A 26340-nucleotide genomic window follows, 5' to 3' on the forward strand; every position below is an offset into this window, starting at 1 on the left:
CCCTCTCCCTCTCCCTCTCCCTCTCCATATATGTACATTTCCCATGGATTAAATGTTCCTCTAGCAAAATGCTTTTCTGCCACTTCTTACCTGCTTTCAGAGATGCTAGTTTTGACTAATTTGAGATTATAAATCAATGGGGAAAGGCTTGCTCCTCCTGACATATTTGAAGGGTTAAGAACAGTCAGGCTGCATTTTTGGTAAATAGTATAGGACTGAAGATAATGCTGCTCAGTTCTTACTTACTATTGACATAAATAACAAATTACTCAAGTACAGCACTCAATGAAAGTGGCTCAATTAATTATATTGCAATTAATCCCATGGACTTGTGCACTGGGAAAACCTGTTTACTTCATCAGGGACATTAATGTGAACTGAGCCATTTACTGACAATATTGAGTACTCTACAATTTTGAAAAGATTTGTCTCTCTGGCTAATGGTTTGCAAATATCCAGTCTGCAACAGTTCAGCAGAGTGTGAGTCTGTTATCAAAAGTAAGATTGGAACAACATTGTCATGTGGCTTTATACGTAATTTGTGGTTTTAATATGTATAAATGTAACATTATGCATTTTTATAATTTTAATACATAATTTTATCTATTTCATATAAAGTTATATTTGTATAATATAAAAATATATTGGTAAGAGGTGTCCAGGTTGATCATGAGAATATCAGACTGAGTTTGTGACCTGAAGTTCTCTACGAGAATCAGGAGCAATAGGGATTTAGTTGCTAAACAGGACTCCAAATCAGGGCCACCTCAAATTCTTTCGGGGTACCAACAGCAATCTGGTCACAGCAACAGGTCAAATCATCTTCTGTTGCTTGCTAAGAAGCAGAACAAATTTGTCTGCAGCATGTATTGCACTGCCAAAGTGCTGCTGGTTCCTGCACTGGGTCACCTCCTCAAGGCTGAGAGATGTCCACACCATAGGCTGGTGGCACTGGTTCCCCTCCAGCATAGCAGCATGGGCAGCCCTGGAGTCACCCTGCTCTTAAATCCTCAGGTGGGAAGGACATACTGATTTACACATTCAAACAGGATGGCTGTAAAAAACAAGTGCTCTTCACTGTCACAGGTTTGCTCTTTACAAGTTGCCAAAACATGCCAAAGGAGAGAGTCCCTTGCTGGGCCTGGAATACCTGTACATGGACACCCTGGCTCCGCAGTGGCAGCTCGGTAAATACCTCGTCAACATGACACAGGGTGCTCTGGGACAAACACTGAAGCAGCTGTACGAGATGTATGAATCTGAGGCAAGTGACATTTAATTAGCGTTTTATTAGTGCACTTACTTGATATTACATGAAAATGAAATGAAACCAGCCAAAATAAGCACATAGAGGTATGGCCAGACCTGACCAACTAGATCTACTAAAACACATTAAGGGGAGTGTCTTGACCGCTGGGCAGTTTATTTGCAGTTTTGGCTACAATTAGAAATTACCCTTGAACTTCCAATTTCTAGTCAAGCCTATCACACACTTCAAGTATTGCCCATCAACAAAAATGAGCATTGGTACATAGTTCCTTTGGCTTTTTCTCTGCAATTCATGTTGAGCAACATCTGAAGCTGTGAACTGGCTGTGAACTCAGACCCGGGCCAGTGGTGACTATTACAGACACTTGTCCTAAGTCCTCTCATGTGCATGTGTTTCATGCTCAGTCTCAAATCAAACCTGGGTTTTGCTCTTCTCCCTGAAATCACTGTGACTGCTTCAGCAGTGATATGCTGCTTGTTAGGCCTTTTTTTCCCGCGCAGTCAGACACCTCATTTATACTTGTGTGAAGTGATTATAAAATACCACAAGATCTGCCTATAGTTATTTTGTTACCATCTACATAGTATTCTCAGGAGTCTGGGTGTGTCTGCATTTTTGCTGTGGGTTAGTGGTGGTAGGGTGTCATTAATGTCGATGTAGAAGAGATTCCCACAGTCAGTCAGATATTGGCAATCTGGTCAACTGTCCTGTTCTGGTCAATTGTCCTATTCCAGGTCTCACTGTAATCGTAATAAACTGCTTACAAATTCAAAGTACATCGGGAGGGGAAGCATGTCCCGACTCCTTTGAAGTTCTCTATTCAGAGGGAATAAGGTGTGGCCATATGCAAACATTTTGCTAAAATGCATTAATTGCTTATCCTTCATAAGAACACTTGTCACGTCTATTTTCCTCAGCAAACATTTTCACCTGATCTGGCTGCTAAATCGGAGAGGCACAAAAGAAAGAGGGGGGAACTTCTTTGCAAACAAGTGCCCAATAAACCCATGTAAATTGTCTTAGTGAGTATATTTAGCCTCTTGAGGAAGGGCAACTGCAATGATTGAGAGAATTTCCACTTTATATTAACTGAGACCCTAATGCTGAGTCTTCAGGTTTATTCTACTGTAACTTCTGTGGAGACTGTGCCAGCTGAATTGGGAGAAGGATTAGGCTCATGATGTTCACACAGAAAAGTCCTGAATTATTTTTTCTGTTCCCAGCAGAAGTCTGCTTGAATGCTTTCAGTTTACTGAATGCCATGTTTCACAAATGTGTGTTTTTCTGCAGAGGAACAGCATTGCATATGCGATATACAATGATGAGGTCCCTGAACCAGACTCCAGTGGGTGGAAAAGAGGACACACCAAAGGTACAAGGAGAGTTCCAAGTTATTATTTTCTCCTTTCTAAAGCTGTGGATAGCATCTACTTGTCTGTCTATCTGCATATCTAAAATTCCTGCCTAAAGCAAGACTGGAGAATGATTTGCATCATGCGTGGTTTGTTGTATAGTTATATATGCTGCAGCTTCTGTTTTGGTTTTGCTATGCCTGTGCTATGTTGAAGAACTCTTAGGGCTCATGGGCCCTTTGTTTTCAAGAGTTAAAAGTTATATAGCTCCTTTCAGTGAGTGCAGAACACATTGACCTGAGCCTAATAGCAACAGCAGTACAAAACACAAAGTGAAAGGCACCCTAAACCCCTCCAAACTCTCTCTCTCTCTGGGGCAAGAAGCTGCTGCCAAGATCACGGAAGTGCTAAAGCATGCAGCTGAAGTAAAGCAAGACTTTAAATAAGCATAAACGTCAGTGGAGTTCCGCTGAGGAAGCAGATGGGGTTTGCCCAGCCTGACTCTGAGATGACCACATTTGGGAGGGCTGTGTTTTCAGGCTGCAGCAATGGGGACGGCTTGGGAGCTGTGCTCCTCCCTGGAGCACTCCGCTGCAGAGGGAGGCACAGCCTGTCTGCTGCTTCCCTGCGGAGGAGAATTTGTCTGGGGAAGAAAACACGGCATTGACGGAATCTGTTTCCACTTACGCAGAGAACATATGAAGGGGAGGAAAATGAGTAGTGGAGAGAGGGTCACAGCCACTAAATCATCAGGCTTTTTAAAGATAAAATTTGAGCAGAGAAAGAGAAAAGTTTTGAATTTTCTTTTTTTTTTTTTTTTTTTTTTTGACAGGTTTTCTGCTCTTGGACAAATCACAAGGCTTCTGGGTGATTCACAGTGTGCCCCTGTTCCCTCCCATCCCTGAGGATGGTTATGGGTATCCAGCCACTGGGGAGTCCTATGGACAGACAGCCATCTGTATAACCTTCAAATATGACCAGTTCACAGAAATAGGTATGACAATTTTCTCCCTAAGAAAGCCTTTGCCCCACCGCACCTCTCTGACTGCTTTCCTTGAGGCTTCACCTCAAAAATTGCTTATTCTTGACCTTCACTGTCAAATTCAGAAACCAAGCGGGGCTTGGAAACAGCATTCTTGGCCTCAGTTATGTTTATCCAATGATTTCCTGTTTGAATGTGGGAAATTCACTCTTCCACTCTGTCTCCATCTCCCTGTGGGGACTAGGGATAATAATAGTCACAAGTGCAGATCGAGAATAGACTCAGTCCATGCATACAATATGCTTTGGAAATATGAAGTAGGATGATTAATCATTTTTAACACTAATAGCTTGTTCAGCTGCAATCATCTGCAGTTCTAAAAATGTGAGGCAACCACTGCTTGAGTCTGAGTAGTAGCCTTGACTCATCAGAAATATGAAGTATGGAGGACATATCACCCAGAATTTACCCAGGTATTTTGTCACAAAAAATTCAAATACTAAAACCCCAAATCTATACCTGTAAGATTCAGAGCAATCTGAGAGTTGATATCTGGTACTGGAATCCTGAAAGGGACTATCAAAAGGTGTTACAAGAAGTCATACTTCTTAAGTATGACAACAAGTCATGCTTCATGTTTCTTAATGCTTTTCACACTGTTTTTTACTCTTTTCTCAGTTACAAACCTCAAATGATATTAACAATACACATAAGCTGAGCAAATAGCGAGCCTAGCCATACCCAGAGCTATCTAAACCAGGTTCCTGTTTGTGGAAGTGCATCTATGCACGTGTTTAGGAAAAGAAGACAAGGAAATGAGACACTTACACTAATGCTTTTCCTGGTCCATCCTCCCAGTTTCTGGTAATCTGTGGTTCAGGGATTTCCTGAGCCGGAAAGACTGGAAAGTTCCTGATGGACTGGTCTTCCATGAACTCATCTAATGAGCCCATTTGTTGCCTTGCTCTTTACAATATCCATCACAAGGAATTCTACAGTTAAGCTGTGCACTGTACAGAAAAGCAACTTTCTTCTGCATATTCAATCTAGACACTGAAAGTCAAGCTCTGTTCTCCCTAAAACCAAACTAGACCCTTTGGCAGCAACCCTGTTTGCATTTGGCTTGGCAACGGTAACTGGCTGGAAACTACTCCTGTAAATACGGACAGGATTGGATTTACACATGCTGTCTGAGGGCTGTGTGACTGCTTAGAGGCTTGAAGATGAACATGGGTGGAAGTGGCAGTGTACCAAGACCACTGGTTAACAGTTCTGCTAAGAATAATGAAGTGTAAATAGAAAAGCCTGAGCGTACTCTCCCAGCCAGTCTACGTGCTACAGGACCAGTTAGAATACAAAGCAACTAAACATGGTTTTTGGCTGCTAAAATAAGATACTGCGACACTGAACTCCTCCAGGAGATAGGCTGTGAAGACTAAGAAGGATTTAGGTGTCCTTTCCAAGGCAGAACTTTGTTCTCTCTTCACTTTAACCTATTTTAATACTGCATGTGTTCATTTCTTTGGGTTTTTCTCAGACCAACAGATGCTGAGTAATAATCCAGGAATCTACAGCTGTTCCATCCCTAACATCTTCCAAGCTGACCTCCCAAATCTGGAGAAGCTCTGTGCAGGGTCCACGCTGCCCTCAGTCCCCTTGCGCCACCTCTCCAAGCTCCAGTCAGCTCACGGGGAAACCTTTCTCCACTTTGCAAAGTCACACTTGTTCATAGATGGTAAGAGTAGCTGTTGCTCTATCACACATTCTCAAGCAAGAAATAAGCAATTAATATATTATTTGGCAATCAGTATTTTATTTGAAGGAAAAAAAGAAGTTCAACTTCAGAAATAAAGGTAACAGAGGGCAAGGAATGGTGTCCCATCATAATATTCTCTCAGCCCCACAAAGCAAAAAGCTGTCTGGTCCTTTAGATCCCTTAAGGTGTTCAACATTGTGAATTTCAGAAAATTTATTTTCTGTTATTCAACATTAACAACAAAGAACAAAAATGGGCTTTGAATCATCTGCTTTATTATTATTATTATTATTATTATTATTATTATTATTATTATTATGAAGGCTTGAAATTTTTTTCCTTTCTTTTCCTGCTAATTGTTTGTAACAGTTTTGCAGGAGGAGTAGAAGCAGAAACTAACTTCTGAAACAAAAGTCAAAATAAGGACAGGGGGCGAAATTCTCACTGACTCACTTTATGCATTTGAATGAAATGAGCCCAGTTTAAGTGATGCTTTTCAGTCACCTCTTAAATGAAAGAAAGTGTAGGACTAATTTCCCACAACCTGTGTTATTCCACAGATATCTACGTGGCCTGGATGGCCCAGGAACTGAAAACTGATTTGTTGGCTGAATCCTGGCAGCATTCCCGCCAAAAACTTCCTTCAAATTGCTCTCTCGACTACCACGTCTACAACATAGACCTAATAGGGATGCCATTGAATTTCACCTTCTATTCCATTAACGATCATTCCAAATGGGCTGTTGCAAGGAAATATGAAGATCAGTGGACCTGCATTGGAGACTTAAACCGTGCTGCTGAGCAAGCTTGGAGAAGTGGTGGGTTCATCTGTACACAGAACGAACACATCTACAAAGCCTTCAGGCATTTGATAATCCACTACAACAGCTGCACCGATGCTTCCACATTGATATAACGAACCATTCCTCCCAAAGAGTACAGCCCCTCATTACACAGAAAGTGTAGGAAATACCTCCCTTAAACCATATTTTCACTCTGAAGAATGGCCCTGTGAGTTGCCAGATGTGTTAGACCTTCACCTCATTAGCTATGAAAGCAGGCGTTTTGCAGGTGAATTATGGCTGTTTATCTCTGGGTGATGGACCAGCAGACCCTGTGTGTGCTGAGCCACACTCTGCTCTCTCCCTGGCTCCTCTCACCATCAGCGCCAGGCTGGGATGCTGCTGCACAAGGCTACAGCAAAGCACATCGCTGTGAGCGACCGTGCACAGGCGTCCCCAAGGGAACTTGTGAGTGATGCCAGACATGGGACACGAGGAACCGGTCTCGTTAGCTAGGCTGTCAGGGCAGGACAAAGCAAGAGAAAAGTACCCCAAAATGCTTCAAAATTGCCCCACATTCCAGGCACTGTTGACATCAATCACAGCATTTCTGCTCAGTTTAGGCTGAGTCTCTTAAAGAGCTGACTTAATTGGATACAGACAGGGAGATGAGTTGATCTGTGGACAGAAAGGCTTCATTTTTACATGATTCATCTTTAGAGAAGAAATGAGCTTTAGATCATTTGTAACCAATAGCTTGGGAGTATTTCTAGTGTTTTTATTCATGTACAGCAATCTTATAAACAAATAAACATGTCCAAAATATAAATAAGCAAAATAAATTAAGAGCAAAAATGGTGTGTTTACAGCCTCCCTCTTCCATCTTTATAGCTATTTGTGGTTGGTTACAATGTTTTATAGCTGCCAAAGGTAAAATAGAGACAATTAGGAAAAAAAATTAAAAAGAAAAGAGAAGAAAATATTTGAAGGAATATGTTATTACACCTATATTTTCACACTACAAGAAACGTGGCTGTTAATTTTCATTACTTCCAGTCTCAGGTTTGGGACCTGAAGTTTGCATGGACTTGCTATAAAGACAAAGCTAACCTGCAAAATCCTGATACACTCTTGGGTTCAGATTTCAAACGTGTATCTGTATTTCATATGATCCTAAATCTCAGCTGTATTTTTTTTTTCTGAATTACTAATATAAACTCCAGTCTGAAGATTTGGCTGTTGCATTAATATTCCTGTTTTGCTGTGTTCATAGTCCATACACTGATTCTCCACAACAGTGTCTTAAAAGGCAGCAGATATAAAGAAATGCCCCACAACTGCAAGAAGTTGTCAAAGATTCCCTTTGCCTTTTGCCCTGAAAAATCAACCACACAACAAAGTGTATAAAGTACCAAACAAATCAATTTCAGAAAACGTTTGTGCGTACTTCTTGAAGATATAAAAAGAATGTATCATCTGGCCTGCTTAATGAGAAGAATTGTGCAGGAGTAGATTTCATATTTAGTCGATCTAGATTGAAGTCAAACCCGAGTCTCATAGCTCTGTGAAAATAATGTAGATAGCTTAGATATTCTGCACAAAATAGGTCTTTTTATCTTCCCTGTGTATGACCCAATAACATTGATAAATAATTTGCCTGATAATGTTTTTTCTCTGATGTTTGTCAAATTGGTTTATGTATATAGTTTTCGTTGTTTTACTAGCTGTGGTCAAGCAACACCTATTTGTGGCAGTGAAAATTGCCAGTGACACAGAATGCTGAGCAGTGGGATGCTAGGACATCACTCAGATAAGCCAAGATAAAATAATTTCTCTTGCCCACCTTTTCATGGCAGACACTAACCCAACCTGCCTGACTGAACTCTTACGTCCTGCCCATAGCTTTGCATATGCATGACCTCAGTGTACAGGAATGGTGAGAAATCTGCAGTACTGGTGAGGATCACCATGGTGCATCAGAGGGCACCTGGACCTGTGACACAACCTGTATTTCTTATGGTAGATGCTCAGCCACAGCATTTGGGTCACAGAGTTCAATAGCAAAGAGTCTCCATCCACCAGCTGTCACAGAAGTGTTGCCACAGCCCTGCTCTCCAGGCTAAAAGTCAACAGTCCTTCATTTAACTTTAAGTGCTAATTGCTATTCTTAATTATTTGATCAAACGATAGCTGTCATAAAGCTTCACAAGACTACTTACAACATTTCTCTTTCGTTATACCCAAGATTGGTAGCCTCCATTTTAGCTGTTACTGAGGAGGCTTAAACAGCAGTGGGAAGATGGAGAGAAACGGTTGTACCATACAACATTACAAACACCTAAATAGCCAGGTTGTGCACGCTCATTTCAGTGGCTTAGCAATAAAAAGGCTGCAGTTCCTGTTCCCTCATTTTTTGACTGTAAACAGATTTAATTCAGTTTTGCTTTTGTTGTGTAACTTCCATATTTGCATAGCCTGGTATTTCTACTACACACATTATGAAACATGGGCAGACTCTGTTTCCCGAAAGAGGCTGATAATCAACAAGATAAACCATACAGATTTTTAAAGAGTTTGTAACTCTCAGGCTTCCCGTGCAAAGGGAAGACCATATGCCACTTACTTGATCTCATATGCCCTCACAGCATGCATTGTAATCAATCATTGGTGTGAAATATTTTTTTTTGTATATTATATCTATATATATTCTTAGAGTTTTTAATTTTAAAATGTGCTGGGTTTTTTTCAAAATGCCAAACGCTCAACAAATACCTGCCTGTCCCAGTGACTCTGTGCTGTCTTTGCTGCCCACGGTGACCCTTTTGACTGAACAGACCTTGTCCTGTGGAAGGGGAAATCTGGCGCTGCCCGTCTGTGGTTTCAGGGGGACCTGCCCAGCAAAGCTGATCCTGCAAGTCTTGGACCCTGGCATGGAGAGGGGAGAAAGCTGATCTCTCATCTGGAAACCCAGAGTCTTTTCAGTGTGCAGCTATGGCTATTCTGACCCTTGGGCTCTGTTCTAGTTAGACTAAATGAGAACATTTATTATACATGAAAATTGTTTGCTGAGGGAGTAGGAGAGGCCAAAAGCAGACATTATTAATCCACTAAACATTACTGTACTGCAGCCAAGTTTGTAACAAACACAACAGTAGGGATTGTTGTTTGGTATAAATTGCCTTGTAATCATTTCCACAAGCCGAGACTCGGTCCCAGCACGCCGGACAAGCTTACAAGGGGCAGGAAATGCAAATACAGCCTCTTGAAATACACGCCTGCCACTTGCTCACCCACCAGGACATCTCCTACAGTCACCACAACCACTGCCATCACAAGGGCAGAATTCTGTCTCCCTGTCACTGCTTCAAAAAAAACCCTGATGATTTTTCTATAAACCCCTGTTAACACTGGTAATTGTGGATCGTTAGGGTAGTGGTTTGCTGTTTTGGAAGAGTGCAGTTTTACACAGACCTAATGCAAGAGGTCAAAGGATTAGACAATAGCCTCACTAGAAAAAAAACTAAAAAAATGAAGGGAAAAAAAAAAAAAAAAAGGAGGCATAAAAACTTAGACTGTGTGAAGTTTAACTCCAGCTGGGCAATTACAATACTTGAAAACAGGTACAGGCATTCAGCCTGAGCCCACCTCACAGGGCAGCCTTTATGGTGGGACTGCTTCTGGTGTCTCCACAATGACTGAAAATCTACTGAGCCTTCATGAGGGGAGTGATGAGCAATGTATTGGAGAATTTTTTAAGGACACCTGGGGCTCCATGCAGCTGTCTGCCAGCAAGTCAAGGGAAGTTTTGGGAGAAATTTCTCTGACTGAGCTGGGAACCTTCCCTTCTCCAAGGCATGCTACCGTAGCCTGGCACTCGGACTTGTCATGGCAGTCCGCAGTTCTGAACCACAGTAGTCTGCTCCAAAGGGTGCTAGATTGCACTTTTTCAAAGTACAGAAGTTCTGCAAAGCCCAGGAGGTTTTGATAGTTTTGCTGTCAGTAATACCCATTCTTCCAGCTTGCAAACTACACACGCTGCTCCCCTCTCAGCACACTTTGTGTTGTTTTCTGCTCTAAAAATTGGAAGTTTCCAGTAAACAAATCTAATGTAAGCGCCTGTGTCAACAGGGCTTCCTCAGCTTGCCTGCGGCGTGAAGAGAGAGGGTTATTTTTGCAAAGACATATGGGCCTCTCTCATCCCTCTCTCCTGTTTAAATATATACACTCCTGACAGTAATGAAAAGCATCATTGTGAGAATTTGTTTTAATGTATCAAAGCATCCTTGGCGTTGTTGCATAGTCACATAATTACCCCCAGAGAAACTTACACCCATATGTTAACACCCATAAATTATTGTGTGGATCTTTTATACCTTTATTTTCAGTTTCTGGGAAAGATACATCACTGGGTGCTTAGTATAGTAATTGCTTCAGAACATGCAAGCTGCCTATGCCCTGGGTAAAATGTTCGGGAGACAGAGTAGTGCTGGCAGCGTCTTCTAAAAGCTTGGTGCAAGCCAAAGCCTAACTGTGCTCAGAATGTGATGCAAGAATATGATGCAGCTCTTTAATTTCACAAGAGATTTCTTAAAAAGACAGGAATTTAAAGATTAGAGAGATGAACAGAAATTTAGTTTAGGCAAAGTGGGAAAATAAACCCTTGTAGCAAGGAATAAATTCTTCATAGCACAAGGCAGAGAGCCTGATCTGAAATTTCAAGCTACAATTTCAGTGTTTTCCAGACACCCTGATAACCTGAGTATCTTAGCCATATCTGACACTTTTTGGTTTAGATTGGAGATACCAGATTAAAGGCCTAATCTGCTGAATTTTCTCATAATCCTTATGAATTTGGCAAGAATGCAGTAAAAGAAGGTGCATATGTTCTCAGAAATCAGTTGTAGCACTTTCAGATCTTTGTCTCAGACAGGAGCCATCTCATAATACAATCTTTTAATGCAGGCCCATTGTATGCTTATCTTTATGCTTTTTAAACTGATTTATCCCAGTATTAAGAGTATGCTGTTCTATGCATCTTGGATAAGTTCCTTTTACTCAAACTGTTAAATACAAAACTTTAGAACTTGAAAACATATATCTTGCTTTTTATAAACAGCTGTGTTACACCTTCAGTCAAGTGATTTCAGTAAATAATCTTGGTTTATTTTTTTTCAGTTGATTTTGACATTTCTACACAAGGCATCTATCTGGTGACTATTCTGATTCTCCTGTAAGAGGGATAAAAGCAAGGAACATTCTTCCCCTCCTTTGATCACTTTGCAGCTTGGGCAAGGCAAACTGATATTCAAATATTCAAAGCTTTACTGGAGCAGAGCATAGTATTTAATGTTGCCTGCTAGAGTGCTGGTGATTGCATTTGTACTAGCATTGCATAATTTATTAATCATAGAAATCTTGCATGCAAATTAGCCACACAGTTGTACATAATAATACAATAACCCAAAATTCTGTCTTCATATGTGTTAACGCCTGCAAATAAGCATGTCACATTACAGCAGTACACAGTTTCACCATTACATTCCAAAATCTCACTAAAAGCTGTATCATCAAGTGTTTTCTTTCTGTTCCTTACTTCTGACTTTCTAAAGTGTGAGAGTATTTAGCTCCGAGCCTTTTTCATGTCTTTTTTCAGGTTTCCTTTTTGGGCTAAGATTCTGTCAGCCAAAAATCATTATTTCTTTTGCTATAGTGCAGTTTTAAAAATGTATTTTTGCACTGGTGTGGGTATGCTCAGCACCACTGTCCACCGCTTCATGTTGAGGATTAAAAATGCCCAGCTCAGTACATATTTCAGGAACCATTTACTTCCCGGCTCTGAAAGCTGCTCCATTTCATGTACTGACCTTGTAAATCCTAGGCATTGTGCAAAGGAAATCAGCACATTTTCTTCTCTTGCTTTCTAACTGCTCCAAATATTTCTTTCATGAAAGTCAAGGTGAGAATGAGGGAACTGACAATATTGCACGGGAATTTTGCAAAGAAGGACCATGGAAGAAATGCTGCACAGCAAATAGGGACAATTAGTACAGCTGTGTTCCCAGATGCCCACCAACCTGCCCTCCTCTTTACTGCCAAAAGATGTGAAGAACCAGAGAAATGGGAGGAAAGAGAGCTTGCAGGAGAAAGGAGGGAACAAGACAAATGAAGGTGAGCAAGAGAAAAAGCAAGGGAAGAGCAGGAGGAACATTAGAATGGGTGACACCAGGGAGGTCAGAGATCCTGAGTTTGGTGACAAAGAGCTATTAGGAGTTAACTACTCAGAAATCCAGTTAACAGGATGTTTCATTTACTGTGATAGTTACTTAACATTTATCCATATTAGGCTATGCTACAGAGAGATAAAATGAAAGGCATAAACTGAAGTGACTTAGCCAACTATTAAAAAACCCCAAACAACCAACAAATCAACACCCAGAGAGAAAGTTGCTACCTGTCTGTTACCAAACCTACAAGAGGTGGGGCAAGGCAAAGTCAAAAGCATTAAATATGTAAAAGTAGGAGGGAGAAATTAATAAACTAAGTTGAACAGTTTAAACCACACATATTTGAATATGATAAACCATTTTTTTTCTTTAAAGAAGGAAGATACTATTAAGGTTTAAAGCCAATACAAAATTACAATGAAACCAAGAGATGCATTCACAAGAGTAACTGCAGATCATTTTGTTACAGATCATGACACTAAAGCTGGCTTTATTCATTCTTGTGGCATTGAGAGAACTGCAGGCAAAGAAAGTAAAACAAATGCAAAAGAACATAAACAGAGCATAATTAGTGATAAGCAAACTGATGTCTTTAACACTTTCCTCTTGGTATTATTATTGCAGATATATCTACAACATATGACCTTTTACTCTCAGGTAAAAATCAAGCTTGGTTTAGAAACCTCCCCAGTTTTGTATTTGCTTTAGTTTAATCTCTGATCCTACTTTGCTCTCCAGCACTAAACAAACCACCACTGGTCTAATATAGTTGTTTCTCACCTCACTGAGTCAAAATCAGCAAGCATTCCTAGATATTACTTACTGTCACTTGGCTCATGGTGGTCTGCTGCTTTATCACCTCCTGGTCTTGGATCCCACAGGGGAATAATGGCAGTATAGAAGCTGTAGCTCTATAAAAAGTGTCATCTTAATATCAGAGGAGGAGCTAGGCATAAGGGGTTGGCTTCACAAATGTAAATACCTCCTAATTTATTAGTAACATGGGTTTTATTTTACCCTGAGGCAAAAGCTTTAATAAAGGAATACGTCTACTGTAGCAAAGGAAACAATAGGAAAAATAGAGACAAGGAAACATCCTATCTCCATTAATATCAGTGGGAATTTGCCTTCATCCTCAATGGGAAAAGAACTTCAAAGATATGGGAATCACCCATAAAACCTGAAGGATAAAACCTGAGTCTTTCGTGGTCTATGATACAAACTGTATTTAGAGGATGGTAGTGTAGTCCTGACATGGTGGAAATGTCCCCAGCAGGACTTTCAGATCCTGGGCTTGACCACAGCCTTGTCCCCAGCACTGCCAGGGTGTCTCTTAGGACAGGTGTCAGAGAGGCCACATGCATGGGCAGTTTCTTTGACAGAACTGCTCTGAGGCAGGACCATGCAGGAGCTGGGCAGAGATGAACCTCCTCTTGCTGAACACCGTCTCTCTTGCTGTTCATGGCTTTGCTTTCAGTACCCAAATCAGGAAGAAGTGATATCCCCACCTTTAGAGGTGTTTTTTTCACATCTCAGTAATTTAAGATATTCTTTCAAAGCCTGTCTCTGGCAGAATGAAGACTGAAAGCTGTATCTCCTCAATGCTACCTTGTGTTGTTAGCACTGAGAATGATGAGTGGTGTGGAAAGAAAGAAAGAATCTTTTCTTCTCCAGGGAGATTTAAGATCTCCCTCAAGGACTAAGAACACATCCTGGGTGCACTCTGCCTGCTAAATGTTGTGAAAAATGTGGGAAAGCCAAGATGAGGGAACTCATTCCCAAACATCTCTTCAGGTCTTGTTTTGATACTGGCAACATACAGCAAAATAGAACTTAAAAGAACAGAGGTGCCATTCTTCTGCTAACAGTATAATTCGTTTCCCTCTCTCTCCTTTGGATGACTCCTTATGCTTCTTCCATTCCTGGGATTGTGTAATAAGACACAGTATCAAGTCACTGTATAACAATGTGTGTAATGTACAACCAACCTGGAGAGGTTGTTACACTCTGGGTGGATGAGTTCAGCTGTCCCACGAACACACAGCTCCTCATAGTCCTATTTTAGCTCTTCAAGAAAAAGTCCCCCTCTGTCCTTCATTATAAAAAATAAGTCTGACAACACAGACCCCTTCAAATAAACCAAATTCCCAATAATGGTAGGTGTTTCAGGAAAATGTTCCATGACAGTGTGTAGCCTAACCTAGGCCTCCTCATTAATTTCATATAACATTTCATAGGGGATCCGCACCACCAGTCCATTGCAGGCCACATCAAGAAAAAAAATGACAAACATTTTCAGAAAAGCCCCTTTAAAAGAAGTATGTTTACCCTACGCTATTATGTCTGTGTACTATACAGCAAAGATTTTCAGTTCCTGGGTGTGGAGAGGTTTATGGACAACCTTTAAGAAAGCCACAAATATGAACACAAAAATACAAGTTCACACCTATTTTCCATATATTAAATTTCTTAAGGAAGCCTGTGCCTCTACTGGAAAACTATAGGGAAATTTCAAAACCTGTGCTTTTTGCAAGTCAGACCTATATTGTATGTCAAAAATATACAGTTGGGGTTTTTGGGGGTTTTTTTGAGAGAGAGCATTGCTCAGGATCTTGCAGGAACAGAGAACTTGTGGTTTCAATACTTTTTTTCAATAAAACACAGTATTTCTGTAATGCTAAATTCCTTTGGTTTCCAGTGCCCTCATTTTTAACAATCAGCAGGTATACAACTGTTGTAGAAATGAGGAATGAAGCATGCAGTTTGGCTGCTTTAAAAATCATATAATAATGCTATTTGAATTAGTGGGCTTAGCTTGGTAGTACAACTAAAATGACTGTCAGCTAGACAGATAGTGCAATAAAGGTGAAACACAGTACTGCAGGTAAGAAACTAATCTTTATTTCATGGTCCCATCTTCTCTGAGTATATGAGCCCAGCACTTTGTGGGATCAAGTGACACTCTTAAGCATAACACATGTGCTATGGAGCACGACCAGTATGATTAGATTAGTTAAACCTAATGTGGTAAAGGCAAAGTGAAACCGAGCAGCTTCATGTCCCTTACCAAGTATACCATAGGCACGGTATCCTCCATAAGCAAGGGAAAATACAAGGGCTAACAGCTTCTGAATTAAGTGTAGTGTAATTTAACTGTAGTATTGTATGAAGCATGACAATAAGTTCAACTGAGTAAAAAAACAGAAAAGCTACATTCTGGACAAATTTATGAATGCACTGCACAAATTAATACATATTTGTGCAAGGTATTCACAGAAGATAAATGTTTCTTCTAAGAGGATGTAGGTGTGGCTACTACAGTGTACCAAAGAGATTTAAAAAGAAATTCTGTTAATGCTGTGTTCTTGTTGTGTTTGAAGTAATAATTAGAGTCTGGCAGCACGTTTGAATGATAACTACTACTGTCTTCACACAGATTTTCTAAGCTTGAGAGACCAGTTTTCAAAAGCTCTCTAGCAAAGCTATTACGTTACCAATATTACTCCATCAGAAGAAACTGTTAAAAGCCGATCAGAAATACCGACAGTGAGTCCTAGGTTTCCAGTATCTCCTCAGGATTAGGCTTCAAAAAATGGAAGTCAGCTTTTTTTGACAGTAATCTCTCATAATTGCAACTGAAAATGATGCAACTGGCAAATTCTCAACAGCCTTGGAAATTTGACCTAATACATTCAAAGGCATAAGCCTTTAAAATATTTCACACATAGACACTTTTTGCCAATAGTCTCAATTAGAACTCATGTTTTTGTTCTTAAAGAAAAAAAATCCATGCTATTTCTTTCATTGCTGTTACAGTTTAGTATCTGTTACTGCTTTGAATTTTCTGTTTTGAATACTCCCAGAAGGAGGTTGTCACTGCAGATGCCCCAGACTTTGCCAGAAGATTGGCTTTCTACGCAGCTCAGCCATTTCCCTCCACTGCAGGTATGAGATGCCCAGCTTACTTCACTGTAACTCCAATTGATGGTTTGGGGTTTTTTTGTTGTGTTTTGGTTTGTTTTTTTTTCTTTAGGCTTATTAAAAAAATGAATCTTGGACTGAAAAGAAAGCACTTTTATCAGAACAGATATTTGGATTCCTTTTACTCCAAACTCCCACAGCACCATGTCCCAGATGGCTTAATACTGAAAAGGATTCCAGTAAGTCTTGTATATCAGTGTATGAACATACTATATATAAAGAAAAACAGCTGAAGATCTCTGACACTGTAAAATAAAACATTCAAAAGTGAGGAAATAGAGAACTGCATTTGTCTAGGCAACTTTGATTTGGCCTGTGTATGGCTACCCTTTATAACTGGACCATCTTTTGTTTTGTATAGAAAATCTACAGCTTTCTCACATAATGGGTAGGGGTTTTGGTTTCTAATCCTTTTTTAAGTGTATAGTCTTCTAGTATTATTTATTGCTAATTAGCCAGCTCTGTCCCAGAATCTAATTCTGTCATGAGAGTTTTATATGTTTAGCTCCCTGAAGTATTATGGTTCTCACATTTGTTCTAGGATGTATAGGAGTGGTACCAGTAAGATGTATACCTATGGGTGGAAGGAAAAAGAGTATTTACTATTAACAGACTCAAACCGTTCATTTCCTTCCTTCTGTGGGTTCCCTTCCAGTATACTACAGTAAGTTCTGCTCCTAAAAATTTTTTCTTAGTTTAATATATTATTGGTCACAAGGTTATCCTGGCTTTACGCTAAGCCTTTGTCTAGTAACAAAGCCTTTCTTAAAAGCTGTTGAAATGTGTTTCACCCTAAGTACATAGTTTGGTTTCTGCCACACAGTCCTCTGCTAGTACTATACATATGTAATGTCTTTTCCAAATCACAGTAGGTGGTAGCTTGGTTTAAGAATATACTGGAACATCCAGTGCATTGAAGTTTCAGGTAGTGACTGTTAAAAAATCCTGGAAATCTAAGAAATACTTAAAGGCCAGATGGTTCAGAAAGCTAACAGATATTAATTGGCACCAAAATACAGGACAACAAAAAGAGTAAAGAGGGTTATCTGCTGCAGTTTGCTTTTTGAAGTAAGAAAAATTGAAACAATTCATGAATGCAAACATGAAGGGGACAGCACTTTTTAAATAGTTTTAAACTGCAGAGAGTGGTGGAGTACCTGCCACTTCCTAAGGCAGGAAAATACCTAGAAATATAGCGAGTAGGTGAGGGTACCAGACAGACATCTCGCTTGAATCAACAAAATTACCTTATTTAATTTCTGCCAACAGGCATAATGGAATGAAAAATCTTGAGCCCAAAGGAAAGCAAATCACTGTGTCCCCAAAAAGATGGACTGCTTCCTCATGAGATGGTGTTAAGGACAGGCTGCTCTCCATGCAAAGCTGGAGGGGTGCCCAGAGAAGCAACAGCATGGCCAATGGAGGCGGTTCATCCTTGTCAGGGTGGCAGTCTGTTCCCAGGACTACCAAGCAAAATACAGCTGAATGAGCAAGTGAGAATAAAATTTTAAGTATCAGCCTCAGCCTTGATAAAAGGCTGGAAAATGATACATTCAGCTGTAAAAAAATCTAGAATTACATGCTAAAAATCCTCAAGAGAGACCTGCAAAGAGACTATAATCATCTGAGCAGTATATTCTAGTTAAGTTTTTAAAAAGTACAACAGAATTTGGTCTTGATAAATAACTTGTGCGCAGGATCTAGAGCAGTTTTGTTGGGATCTCCAGCAATGCCATCACTGCACCTCTCAATGATTCTGTGGTTGGCATCATATCAACCCTGCAGGTTGTGTGACAAGATAATGATGCAATCCCTAGGGATGAAGGTGGAGGTGCTGGTAGGATGACAAAGTCCCACCACCCACATACAGTAAGAAATAATTGAGATTAGGTGAGGCTTCAGTCAAACATGAAAGATTAAAATACTTTATATTAACAATCACAGAACCAATTAAACTGAATGTATATAAACTATCTAATTAACAGATTAGAAAACCTGAAGTGACATGTGTGATGTTCTAGTTTGATTTCCTGTACAATGGAGAGCAGATTTCCCTGAACCAGTTCCTGCCTCAACTAAACTGTATTATTTTAAGGGGAAACATCACATCTTGCTATAAATATAAATATAAATATAAATATAAATATAAATATAAATATAAATATAAATATAAATATAAATATAAATATAAATATAAATATAAATATAAATATAAACAGAAAAGTTACCATAATTCTTGGTAAACCTCTCAATGTTTAATTATGGGTAATTATGAATTGAGACTGCAGCTCTTGGATCTTTGTCTACTAGAGCTAAGCCATGTACTTTTAAATGAATATTTACTACATAGAAAGGTATGTAAAGGGCCCCCATTAACCTTCTCTTTGATAAGCTAAATAGGTGGAACTCCTTGAGCCTCACATTAGAAGGAAAGTATCCTAATCATTTAATCATATCTCATGTCTGTTCTATGAAATCCCTCTAATTTTTCATCACTCTTTTTGAATTTAGGACACAAACCCCATGTACAACATCCCAATTTGCCTTGCATCAGTGCCAGATACAGAGGAAGTACAAACCTCTCTATTTTTTCACAGTATTTACTTGCCTGGGCAATCAAGAGTTAGATTCCCTTTTCTAGTCACCCCATCAGAGAAGTATCGACCGTGGTTTATTAGTCTCCAACTCCTTTTCAGTGACCGTTTCCCAGGAGAGGAGTCCTTATGAGATTTGCAGGGCCCTTGTTCTTTTTTCTAGAATATATGTTATGCTTATTTATCTGTATTAGGTAAAAACACTTCCACAATGATTTTGTAGGAGCATAAGGCACAAAGGGACTTACCAGAGGTTACCATAAAGTATTTGTGAAGAAAGAAACAGAACAGGACAGGCATCCTGAATCCCCTACTGGCACTAGTACTGCACATTTACATTTGAAGTTAAATTTCAAAGGCCATGACCAGATGGATTGTCAGCTGATGGATACAATCCTCGTATCAGAATGAATGCGTTTAAAACTCTACTGGTAAAACAAAATAAAATAGGGCTCAAATCATTTAGCCTAATTCTCTCCTGCCAAAGGTAACCATGTCCTACCTTCTCTTTCAAAAATAATCCCCCACAAGCTTAGAAGACAAAATATTTTCTCAAACAACAGGAAAATATGATCAAATTGGAAATATAGACAAAGGAAAATATTATATTAGTGAATTTTTCCTTGTCATCTTGTACAGTAACTTTTACTGAAATGGTGCTTTTGACTCTGTCCACTGTCTCCTACTGTAGGGAATAGAGATAGTCTTCGGCATCAGTCTGTGTTGAGTAGAGCACCAAACTTGCTGAACCATGTAGACCAAGCAAAAGAGCTACTGTAATAGAAGGTCGGACTTAAGACCAGATTTCACGATGGGTTTTATTTCTTCATTCTGTCAAACCCTGTGCACCAGACAGGATTGGCTCTGACAAGCTTCTACTGTAAAATGCTAAAAAAGAGACTAAAATCTAGGCCAGAGCTAGGGGTAGTTCTTGGGAAGCTCTCTGGATTTCCTGGAGGGCAAGGTGTGGCTCTGTAAGTGGGAGGTAAACGCCAGTGATTTTCTGTTACTAGTAATTAGGTGCAGCTTGAGTTTCATTAATAAGAGCTACATATGCATACTGGAAAAAAGAGTTTATCTGACACCAGGATTATTACATGTTGCCAGCTAAATGTCTTATAATGTTCATTACCTTTGTTATTTTATGATTAGCCCTTATAACCATCTGAAAGCACGTTCATATTTTATCAACACATAAGAAAAAAAGTTGTGCCATTTCAAGTTTATAATCTAAAAGATAAATAAATCTCCTGGTAAATCTGCAAATTATCCCACCAATCTGTCTAATATTTTTGAACTACTTGTTGCATTAGCATTTGGTTTCTATTAGCTTTAGTAGTTTTGCTTTTGATGTGAAGGTAAGTTCACTATCAAATACAGAAATGTGCTTTCCAGAAAGTTATCCTGAGGTGAACATTCAGCATGGAAATATCAGTCTTAAAAGATTTGATAGACCAATAAAGAAATGAAAAATTATCAGGGGAAAGGGGCCGGGTAGCCTTAAATAAAAGAGATACTGAAATGTTAGTGACTATTTGTCAAAATTTAGTAATACAAACAGAAAAAAAAAAAACACCAAAAAACAAACGTAATGTAGCTAAAATTGTCTGTTAAATTATTTTAAAAATCCACTCATTGCAGTCTCTAACCACAGGCTATCTGAACATTATGGCATATATTCTAAAATTCTTATAGAATATTTTAAAGGGTTTTTTTTCCTCCAGTTTGATGGTTCATAGCATCAAAGGTTTTCAAGCCAGAAGAAATCACCGTGATTCTCCAACCTGACCTTTTGCACAGTACAGGTGACAATTAGATCAAGTGATGTCTACATAATTTCTGGTAGATCTAGGACACTTGCTTTGGAAAAAATCCACCTTCTTGATTTAAAGATTTCAGGTGACAAGGAAAACTTCACAGACCTATCTATCTAATTTTTTTTTTTCCGAGGCTTAGTCAGTCTAAGGGGGTTTTTTGTTTGTTTTGGTTTTTAATCAAAAAATGTCTCTTAGCTCAGCTTTCAAACACTACATCATTTAAAAGATTTGTCTGCTAAACTGAAGATTTCTACAATTACAATTATATTCTTTATTTATATAATTCCAGGTGAGTTAGCTCTTATGTGATTTATTGATGGGCTAAAGAGATTAAGCTTTTAAAGTCTCTTCTATAAGAAGGGTTTCTAGATCCCAAGTAAAACATAGAGTTTTGCTTAACAAGTTTCTCAATTTTTGTCTTGATATCAGGTGAAGACATGGTGCTCCACCAATGAAACCCCTATTGCTACAGGGTGCTCCCCACATTTATCTACAAGGATATAATTTGTGTGCTCTTAACTGCTTTTCTGTATCACTTCATAATGCAGTCCTCCATCAGGTAACTGATCTACATTTTTCTTTCCTAGAAATATTAGCCGGCACTTAACTATATTAAAATGCACATTGTCCAAGGTAGCTCAACTTACCAAAAATTCTGGTAATACTGTGGAATAAATCCTTATCATGCATCACTTCACAACTTCTGTTTCTTACACAAATATTATAGTACAAATTTGTAAACAAACGAATATGTGTTACTAGTCATTTATAAATACTTCTGACTTATTAATAATGCCAAGTAGAAAATGATCCTGACTTTTTTCCAATTTTAACTGACTTTTTTCAATTTAACATGTGAAGTAGCTACTAAAGAGTAATATAGCCAGACACTGAAATGTATTAAAAAAGAATATTTAAGCAATATACTTTGCTTAATTGTTGATAATGTGTGTTTATACCATGGAGTGATCTGCAAAGGGAACAACAGTTTCACTTGAAGTATTCCACTCCATAACAAAATAGTTACCTTATTTCTACAGTAACACCTACAAATTAGGTTGCAATAATTTTGAACAAGGAGAAAATTCTTAGATATCTGTAGGCAACCTGCAAGCAGAAAAAAAGAGCAAAATTATTTGATGTACCAAGTTCTATTTATTACAGAGAAATGATTCCACTAAAGTGCAAATACACCTTAATATAAAATAAGAGGAAGTCAATAAAAGGGAAACACAAGGTAGCATATTCTGAGAAATATCTGGCTAGAAATGAGTCATACTCTAATGTTGGATAAACTCTTTCTTCTTCAGTACGTGAAGGAATGTTTTATTAAGGTAGCCCAAGCTATGTGTAATTGCCACCAGATGAAAGATACTAGCATTACTTCCTACAAAGAGGACCACACCCCCCAAGAAACACAAGTTTTTCTACATACCCACAAAGTTGATGAAATGTTGCCATTGACATTTTCTTGTTTGTAGAATTTCTATTTGTGGAAGTATTCTGGTTTTCTGCAGCAGGCACTTGAAGCTCCAGCAAACTCCTTTATCTTTTCTCTCGGCTTACATATAATTAATACACTATCTAGTAGTTTTAATCTGCTAACTAACCAGACGTGCTGACAGACTTGTAGTAAATCAAACACTCAGTATTCATCAGCCTGATCTGCCCAGATTAAGATAATGGCCAGCTATGCCATCGTGATAGGTCCTGTGGGAAGGAATTATTGTAATGTCGGTTATAACTACACGTTTAAGATTGTGTTGACATCCATATATTAAGTAGCTCTAAAGACATTGTTTTAAACTGTAATGAGCTTTAAAACTGGATGCTTGCAGCAGAATATGGAATTTCACTAATTTTTAAATAATACATTTGCAAGTTCTTTTGCAAGATAAAATACCTTCCTTTTTAAATGCTCCCCTTCACTGCATTTTTTCTTAGATTATTTAAGTTTTGCTCTCTCAGGTTTCCAAAAGCTTTGCTTCTTTTTCTTTCTCACATGTACATTCATACATGCTCTGAGATGTTAGGCACAGACCATTAAATGCATCAGTAATCACTACTCTTCATGCGGTATAGCAGGAGGGTTACACTAAGCTGAATTGCTGCAACTTCAAGAAGGGCAGGATGGAAAAGCCACAGAACTACAGGTCTGTCAGCCTCACCTCCATCCCCAGTATGACTGTGAGAAAATACTCCTGGAAGACATTTCCAAGTACCTGAAGGACACAAAGGTGACTGAGAACAGGTGGTGTAATGTGGCTTTACCAAGGGCAAACCTTTGATGGGCAGACTGGCTCAGCACAGAAGGAAAAGCAGTGTGTGCTGTTTACCTCGACTTTAGGAAGGCCTTCAATATGGTCTCCCATGGTACCCTTACAGTCAAACCGGTGAAATACGGAGTGGAAAAACGTACCACAGGGTGGATGGATAATCAGCTGGGCTGTGGGGTACATCGGGTGTTGATCAGCAGTGCAAAGTTCACCAAAAAGGTGGCTGGTTACTAGAGGTGTTCCTCAGGGACCCATACAGGGGCCAAAACTCTTAATGTACTTATTGATGACCTAGAGGAGGTAACAGAGTGCACTCTCAGCAAGTTCTGCTGTGATGCCTATTGGGGCAGGGGTGTCAGTACTCGGGAAGATAAAGCTGCCCTGAAGGGGCCTTTGCTTTCTTTTACCATTGTTTGCTTTCTTAAGCATAGATCTTTTTACATTAAAGCTATAAAAAACATGAAGATTGTAAAGAAACTCTCAAAAGCAAATGCATGACAGAATGAAGACTGACTAAAAAAATTTCATTTGGTCTCCTTATCCATAGTATAACAAACTTTAATTTCATTTTAGGGACAGACACTAAGTCTGTTCCTCATTTGCTGGGTGGTGAACTTGAGATACTTGCAGTCTGGTATTGAAAATGATCCTGAGCATGGTGAAGTTAATTGTGAATCTAATTGAACATAGTTGTGCTTTGAATGTACGGTGCTAAATAGTCTCAAAATATCCAGCTTTGGGTGTCTTACGGAGGGTCTTCTTAATTCATAGATACATCTGATAAATTTTGTTTTGACAAACTTGTTTAATTTTCCCATTTGTATGATGGACGTACTATATTCTTTCCAATAGGCACCTTAATGTTTGTACACAGTTCAGATACTGTAAAGGAGTAACCCACAAAAGCATATGAAAATAATTAAATTTTGTGTTGAGTTATGGGATGAGGCCAGGCACTGGGAGTACATAGTAAGATCTAGTGCTCATCCTGAAATGTTAAATAACACCCAAGTTTATTGAGCATGATCCCCATTTTATCCATTAGAGACGTTGCCCTTAGGTGACTGAAAATACTGAAATTAAAGACTGTAAACAAGATCCACTATGGAATGCAAGCCTGTAAGTCGCAAACAGATGATCTTGAAAGCTACCCACGCAGTTCCTGCATAGGCACTCTGTAATTTTACCTTGCTCCCCTGTGTAATGCTCCCCTGGAGAAACAGCTCTGGGTATGCCCAAGTCTGGGAGCAGCCTCAAAAAAACTCAGTAGTTTAGCATTTATCTCATGCTTACACCCGTAGCTGGACAAACAAGAGGCTTTTCTACAGTGGAGATCCCAGACGGTTTGATACAATAACACGTAACATCACAGGCCTAGGCTCTCGATGAAATACAATGCAGGCTTTCTTTCAAAAAGTGACGATATAGATGTCCAGCTTTCATCCAACAGCATATTGTGGTGGGCCCACATTTGACTCTTTCCTCGGTTAGATGTGGGCTCAAACACAGATACCCCTGCCACACAGAACGTCTCCCACCACTCTGAATATTCCACCCTGATGAGACCACATTACCCTTTCCTGACTGTGAAACAAGCCCAACGGAGCACTGGGCCAGGAGTGCAAAAGTAACCAGGTTCTTTAGCCCAGTGATGAGGGGTACACACCTAGAGACTGAACCTGGTTACTCTCCATTCTCTATGGATTGTTTCTGCTTTGCTGTGTAACTTTCTAAAGTAAACTACAGGGAGAGTATTGGGACCTGGCCAGGAATCCAATAGTCCTTCCTTTCAGGAAGAGAGTGCCCCAGCCACTAGCTATTTGGACCAGAATTTTCTGTACCTTATTCTGCATGCAGCAATAGCTTCAGTTGGAAGGATGAAGGCATTTCTCACCTCTGAAAAACCTGCAGGCTTGTGGTTTGATTGTTCCATTGAAAGGAAAGCTGTTATTCTTAATCTCCAGAGGCTGGAAAGTCCTGTCTTCTGTATTAAATGTGTATAATTTAACTTTTGAGGTATCAGTTAAGGAAAGCTACTATCACTAATTTTGCGACACAGTCAGTGCTGCTAGACAGTCCCAGAGAATGCCTGCTGGAAAGAGGCTGCAAGCAAAAGCATGGAGGTGCTTACAGGCATAACAAAACCAGACCTTTGGGGTACAACTGCTTTACCCACTCAGCACTGTGAAGGGATGAGAGAATTAGCTTTGAATTCAAGAATAAGAAGAGTACACTTTAGTTCAGCAGTCTGCTCCTGCCATTTAGGCCTCCTGGGCAGCTGAACAAAGGACACGCGCTGCAACAGCACGCAACCACACTGCAGGGCCCCACCTCGTATTTCCGCTCCGTGGTGCCTTGTGCTGTTTAAATGTATGAGCCTCTCTCACTCAGCTTGACTACCAGTACATAGCGCCTACTGCAACACTTTACATGTGTTCTTCACCACCAACGGAAAGTTCAGAGGGCCTAAGGATCCTGCACTATTCAAGGGCCATAAATGTGAACCTCAACAAAGCTAACCCTTGGGGGAACCTGGAGCCACCTCTCCTCACCAGTTTTAGACCCATGTCAATACCATTTCCAACTGTGTAGCTTGGGGGATTTTGTTCTAGAGAAAAATCAGTCACACCTCCCTTGTCCTCTAACACCAAGAATTTTTTTAACTGAGCCATTACTTTACAGAAGCTGTGCTCGTGAATCTTGTGATCTTCAAATCACTATTACCAGTTGGTAGTTATCTGTTTTAACAGCAACCACAGAGAACTCTGGCACACTGATTCCAAGAGGATTACTTTGCCATATTAACACAGCAATGTAACTACAGTTGAAATGAATCCATTTAAAAAACATATACAACAGCTTTTTGTTTTATTTTTCAAGGGAAAACCACTATTCTGTAGGAGGAAAGAAAGAAGCCTGTAGGGCTTATCTCTCTTCCAACACAGACAATGTTTGGTTTGGTTTGGAGCACTGCATTTTCAGGGCATTTTGTTCATTGTAATGGATCTTGAAGTTGTACGTTCTCTTTACCTTCAGGTAATGAAATTAAGAAAAACAAACCAGGAAAATCGCATACTGTTGGTTATTACATTATTTTAAAAAAAGAACCAAACCCAACAGTTATAATAAATTCTTGAATCTGGGGGCACCTGACCCTCATCTCCTTACATATTTTCTAACTTAACTTCCTTTCCCCAGATGGATTTTTGTCCCTTCACCTTAATCACAAAATATTTTTCAGTTGTTTAAAATGACAGAAAAAAAAAAAAAAAAAAAAAAAAAAAAAAAAAAAAAAAAAAAAAAAAA

The 26340-nt window shown here is 39.3% G+C and overlaps 2 protein-coding genes across 2 annotated transcripts in view; both read left to right on the forward strand.

Moving 5' to 3' along the window:
• The window catches only part of DNASE2B (deoxyribonuclease 2 beta), an 11764-nt gene extending 3978 nt beyond the window's left edge, over nt 1-7786 (forward strand). Inside the window, exons 2-6 of the mRNA XM_026854471.1 lie at nt 1087-1264; nt 2561-2642; nt 3455-3616; nt 5142-5339; nt 5921-7786. Coding sequence (XP_026710272.1) covers nt 1087-1264; nt 2561-2642; nt 3455-3616; nt 5142-5339; nt 5921-6276 — 976 coding nt within the window. The 3' untranslated portion in view covers nt 6277-7786. The remainder of the gene's footprint in view (nt 1-1086; nt 1265-2560; nt 2643-3454; nt 3617-5141; nt 5340-5920) is intronic.
• Nucleotides 7787-23118: 15332 nt separating this feature from the next.
• RPF1 (ribosome production factor 1 homolog) overlaps nt 23119-26340 on the forward strand; it is an 8971-nt gene continuing 5749 nt past the window's right edge. The window contains exon 1 of the mRNA XM_026853909.1: nt 23119-23253. Coding sequence (XP_026709710.1) covers nt 23119-23253 — 135 coding nt within the window. The remainder of the gene's footprint in view (nt 23254-26340) is intronic.

The sequence above is a fragment of the Athene cunicularia genome (assembly GCF_003259725.1).
Source record: "Athene cunicularia isolate RWA chromosome 8 unlocalized genomic scaffold, athCun1 chr8_part1, whole genome shotgun sequence".
Lineage (NCBI taxonomy): Eukaryota > Metazoa > Chordata > Aves > Strigiformes > Strigidae > Athene > Athene cunicularia.